General features: G+C 38.4%; 1 protein-coding gene across 1 annotated transcript in view; it reads right to left on the reverse strand.

Annotated features, from left to right (window-relative positions):
* The window catches only part of sptlc1 (serine palmitoyltransferase, long chain base subunit 1), a 44,980-nt gene that overhangs the window by 34,375 nt on the left and 5,339 nt on the right, over window positions 1-5,266 (reverse strand). Inside the window, exons 4-8 of the mRNA XM_008423818.2 lie at window positions 4,318-4,411; window positions 4,151-4,223; window positions 2,297-2,429; window positions 2,061-2,190; window positions 1,798-1,887 (exon numbers count right to left, since the gene is read on the reverse strand). Of these exons, the coding sequence (XP_008422040.1) occupies window positions 1,798-1,887; window positions 2,061-2,190; window positions 2,297-2,429; window positions 4,151-4,223; window positions 4,318-4,411 (520 nt within the window). The remainder of the gene's footprint in view (window positions 1-1,797; window positions 1,888-2,060; window positions 2,191-2,296; window positions 2,430-4,150; window positions 4,224-4,317; window positions 4,412-5,266) is intronic.

A 5,266-nucleotide genomic window follows, 5' to 3' on the forward strand; every position in this document is an offset into this window, starting at 1 on the left:
TATGATGTCAATTACAGGCCTCTCTCATCTTTTTAAGTGGGAGAACTTGCACAATTGGTGACTGACTAAATACTTATTTTCCCCACTGTATGTGTGGCAGTGTGAACGACCCAGCAAAAATAATCAGATTTGACAAAAAATCGGAATTGGGTCACTTCAGGCTGCAGTATGAAACGCACCCTAAATTTTGTCACACCCTCATCATGTCTTTGTCAAAGCCAAAGCCTGCAGTTCATGTATTGGAGAAATAATTAAATGTTGATGACATTTGAGGATATTTTTTAAATGTTTTTTGTGGAATCCTTTATGCGGCCCAGCCTCACCCAGACTCTGCCTGCAGCGGCCCCCGGGTAATTTGAGTTTGAGACCCCTGGTCTAAATCCATCAGGAAGTCGGCTGTTTTGGATGAAAGCCGCCATTTTGTCTGTTACACATGTTGTATGTGAATGAACTCCTCCTACAGCTTTGGAGATCCAGGCTTCAAAATCAGTCAGCAAAGTCTTGAGGCATGGAAGGTTGATAGTTATCAAAATCTTTTTAGTACATCAAAGCATGTGGGCTTGGCCAAGCCTGAAATCTGACCGTACGCTATGAAACATCAAGATAGAATAACTTCCCCACATAAGCTCCCAGCTTCATCAAATTTTCTTTGACTCATCACAGACCAGAGTTCATCACATTCACATTGTCAAAAGGTGACATCACCTTAGTCTCTTCCCCCTTTCAACAAGAAGTACCTGTTTTCCTGCTGTTTTTCTTCTTTTCACCCTATGGTTCATTCAGAGTTCAACCTCTGTTTAATGAAATACAACAACATGATGGTAAATCATGGCAAATTCTAATCCCTTGACGTTTGCATTTAACATCTCTAAATCATATATGCAGGTCAATCATAAGTTTGGTGCTTATGATAGGTCAATCACAAGCACCAAACTTATGATTGAGCTTTGTTAACCTCTAAAGAGCCCAATAGCATTAATTGTAAATTGACTCCACTGCGCCCCTAGATTATTCCACTAGCTTTATTATATATTAATACATCAACCAATCTGAACCAGAATTTTTGTGCATCATCAGAGCACTGCTGAACACGTAAATGTGTATCGCCTACTGGACAGGTGCAGGAACTGTGTGAGAGCGCTAACAGTGGCGAGCGGGTGGCGTTGCTGGACATCTCATGGTTGCCAAAAGGATGAAGTCTCCTCATCCTAAAGCTGAATCATTAAATGGTGTAGTTAAACTTCTGGTTCAAACGCTTTGTGTAACTCCTCTTTTCCAGTGTTTTCTGTTTCTACTTATATCACCAAACAGCTAAGAGAGATGGTAAAGCATTCATAAACCCTACAGGTTGTTTAAAACAGTGTTTACAAATCAAACCGATATTAGAAGATGGTCTTTCACACAGCTTTGTTTTTATATTTTTTCTGTTTTAGTTAGCCAATCCAACTGAAATAGGTCATATTGTCAGACAGTGCAAAAAGTAATGTCAATGCTAAGTAATTGTTTGTCAGGAGTCAGATTAAGAAGTGTTTCGAAACCCTACCTCTATACCCAACACACACTATTTTAACACAGCCTATAGGTCCAATAGTGCATTCTGTTTTTTGAGCAAACAGGTCTAGTTTTGTTCTCAGAATAATTGCCATTTTAAGAACTAATAGCAATAGTTCTCAAACCAAGACTGAAAAAATGTTGTAGAATCTGCCAAAGGACCCTTCCCCATAATTCTGAAGCAGTGTTTCATTTAGGGGTTTATTAAGTTTATATTACTTGAAATGTATTACTTGTGAACTTTACCAGTTCAGGGAGAGGACAAATATCTGCTGTGTTGATGTACATTCCCTCAACCACAATGAACTTCCGCGTCACTCGGGCTTTACGAGGATTCTGTAACAAAAACATATTACAATTTTAAAAATGTGAAGGCAAAAAACTACAGAATAAAAATGAACTAAAACAAGTTTACAGGTGTACATTCTGCAGCTCCAAAATTATTTGACAGTTGACAGCATAATATGACACTTGAAAGTTAGAATGAAACTACCTAAACTGGTACCAACCTTCTGATCCTCCAGCTCTTGTTCTTTTAGCAGCCTCTCCAGATCCTCCATGTCATTGTGTTTGAAGTATTTGATGAAGCTGCGGGATGCCTGAAGGCCTTTCTGGATGGAGAAACAGGCAGCTTCATCTCTGGACACCAAAAACAAAACCAACAATATGAGAGTTTAAATCAAAATAATAAGGAACCCATATTCACATTTTAAACGTCTCTTGGAATTAAGTAAACATGACTCACACAAAGATCATGTCCCCTCTTTTGGAGTAGGCCGGAATCGCACTAGCCATCGTTGCAAAGCCATATGAATAGATAATGGCCTCCTCCGTTTTCATAAATTTGGCAAGGCGATTCTCCAGTTCTAAATGGACATCTGAGGACAAGGGTGGTGTGGAACAGGAAGAACAAGGGAAGCAGTGAAAGGAAAAAGCACTGAGTAGATCAGATCAGGAAAACTGCTAAGTAGATCTATACATGTATGAAAGAAACAAAATAAATAGGATTGGTCAATAAATGTACAATGGGTACACTGCCACAGACAGTGTACCCATTGTAAATCAAGATATTCTAACACTAATCTGAAAATGAGCAGTGTTGTTATTAAACAGAAATGTTTATGCAAAATACAGCTGAACTTAGTTTTAGATCAGAAATTGAAAATGTTTCAATTTTGTTCAGAAGAAATAAAAAATGCCCCATCAATAAAGATAATAAAATGCTTAATTATGGAACAGAAGTTGTGAAGTTCTCAGACATGGGCCTTGAAGATATTTTATGCATTTGCTCAATTGCTCTCTCAATCTTGTAGACTTACTAACAATGGTATTTCCTGTACTAGTGGTGAAGGTCCTTCAGGTCCTTTTCAGGAAAATTACATCTAGTGCATATTTTTGTCTAATCATTAAAAATAATGGCAGCAATGGAAGTTAAGTTTCATGAGATATATTATTCATAATTCAGCCATGGTGCTAGCGCTCATCTACCATCATCAAAGGAGACGTCTGTGTCTTATGTTGGAGCAACAAGCTCCAGTTGATTTTACAGAAGAACGATGGATTCAGCACGTTCCAATGATGCACAACGTTTTATGAACTGTGTGATGCTGTGAGAGCTCTGGTGGTGGAGCCAGTTTCACATTGTCGGAAAAAAACAAAAACAAACCATGAAGAAGAGTACTTCATGTTGTCTTGTTCATGGGCTTTCGCCAACATCTGGCTGTTGGTCCCATGACTTGTGTACTTTCAATTGCATTGTAAGCACTTTGAATTGCTTTCTTGCTGAAATTGTGCTATATAATTAAAATTGCCTTATCTTACCTTGCGTAATGCAAAAAAGTGCATCACACAAGTATTGTAATATCTATTTTGATACGACTGAAAAATAATTCATCCCAGCGCAACAATGTTTTAATCAAAAAACTGTTTTTTATTAAAAAGCATATTTAATGCTTAATATCTATTAAGCATTCATTTGGAGACGAGGTCTAAATGGCCATCCCGGCGCGCATTCGTTCTCTTCTCAGTGCGTCAGAGCTCGCTATGAAGCCATGCAGCGATCGCTAGCAAAACTACTACTAAAACTACTGCACACACCACGAACTCTAACTAACACACTTAGAGTCTAAAAAACCCATCGAAGCACTCTTAGTAAAATCCACAGCATCGCTGCGCCCTAGTCTCTTGCCGTATCCAAATCCCCCCCCTCCTCTGTCTCCGTTCTACCTAGCAACAGACCATCAACACATTTTCATTGGTTGTTACAAAATGTGGTACATTTAGACCTCACAAAATAAGGCGGAAATGATCGATCATATTCCTGGCTTTATTTTGAAGTAAATAACCACAAAGCCAATATAAAAACACCACTTTTATAAAGTTTGAAGTCCGTGCTGTCCAACAGAGTTGAAATGAAAACTCGGTATGAGTCTGTGTTATTACAAAGCCTTATAAATGCGTCACATGCTTTTACGCCCCGTGGCGGGCAGTGACTGCACTGGGTTAAACATGCTTAATAAATATTAAGCATATTTATTTTTGTAGTTTCAATTTGTGTAGTTACTTCTCCAGAAGACAACAAGCAGCACTATTCACTTACCAAATGTTCCATAAAAGCCTCTTGGACCACATGTGCCAACACCATATTTTTTTAGTGACATCAAAGCCTTCTCCTGTTATTAGCAAACAAAACAATGAAAAATGAAGTCGCAGTTGATTAATTTTAAATCCAAACTAATAAAAGTGAATAAAAAATATTTTAATTACCTTCACACGCTCATTGTCAAGGAGTCCCAAAAAGTTAAAGGAGGCAAAATTAATGCACTCTTTTCCATTGACTATGATTTTATGGCTGGGTGGTCTAAAAATTAAAAACAAGTCACATACGTAAGACACAGGCAATTTGAAGTACAAACAACACACAGTACAAGAGTTTTTCAGACCTGAAAATGTTGTGGGATGTCTCGTCTCCTTTAATTTAGGCTCTATATGTCTGAAGGATGTAGAGCAACAATAGAAGGCCCTTTCAGAAGGATCACTGATAACCATTTGGTTATCAATCAACCACCACCCTATTCTAGGCTTGTGTGTACCTTCAGGACATTCAGTGGAAAGTGGAAGCTCAAAGGACATGACTGTTATGGTCTTTGAGCCTGCACTCTCTGCTGCCAGTTCTACAGTCATTGTAGGACTGATGTAGGTAAATAATGTATTTTGTGGCTAAACTATTAAGCTCTAAGTACAAATGCAAAAAACCTGAACCATCCCTTGAAACGATACATCCCGTCTAAGAGTGGTGGGACACAACATTTGAAGGAGACTAAGAAGTCCCAACATAGTTTCCAAATCATAATCACAAAATTTCTTTTGCTACACAAATAGTTGATTTATGTACAGTGTGATAAGCACAGAACAATCTTTTTAGGGTAAAACAACAAAGAAAACTAATGATCTCTAACAAACCTAGTACAGAACTCGTCTTCACACTTACGTCGTGTACACATTAGTAAGTCTAGGTTCTGCAGAAATATTCACAGTATTTCCAAATCAGAAACTGACAAAAATGTTAAATTCAATGTGCAACATAATCTAGCTTGACTGATACATATTGGAATTTTTTCTTGTCTAATTATGTGATCCTGGAGGTGGGGCACGATGGCGAGCGCCTGGTGGCCGGGCTTTTACCCACGGAGCCCGGCCGGGCTCAGCCCGAAGA

The sequence above is a fragment of the Poecilia reticulata genome, linkage group LG12 (genome assembly GCF_000633615.1).
Source record: "Poecilia reticulata strain Guanapo linkage group LG12, Guppy_female_1.0+MT, whole genome shotgun sequence".
NCBI lineage: Eukaryota > Metazoa > Chordata > Actinopteri > Cyprinodontiformes > Poeciliidae > Poecilia > Poecilia reticulata.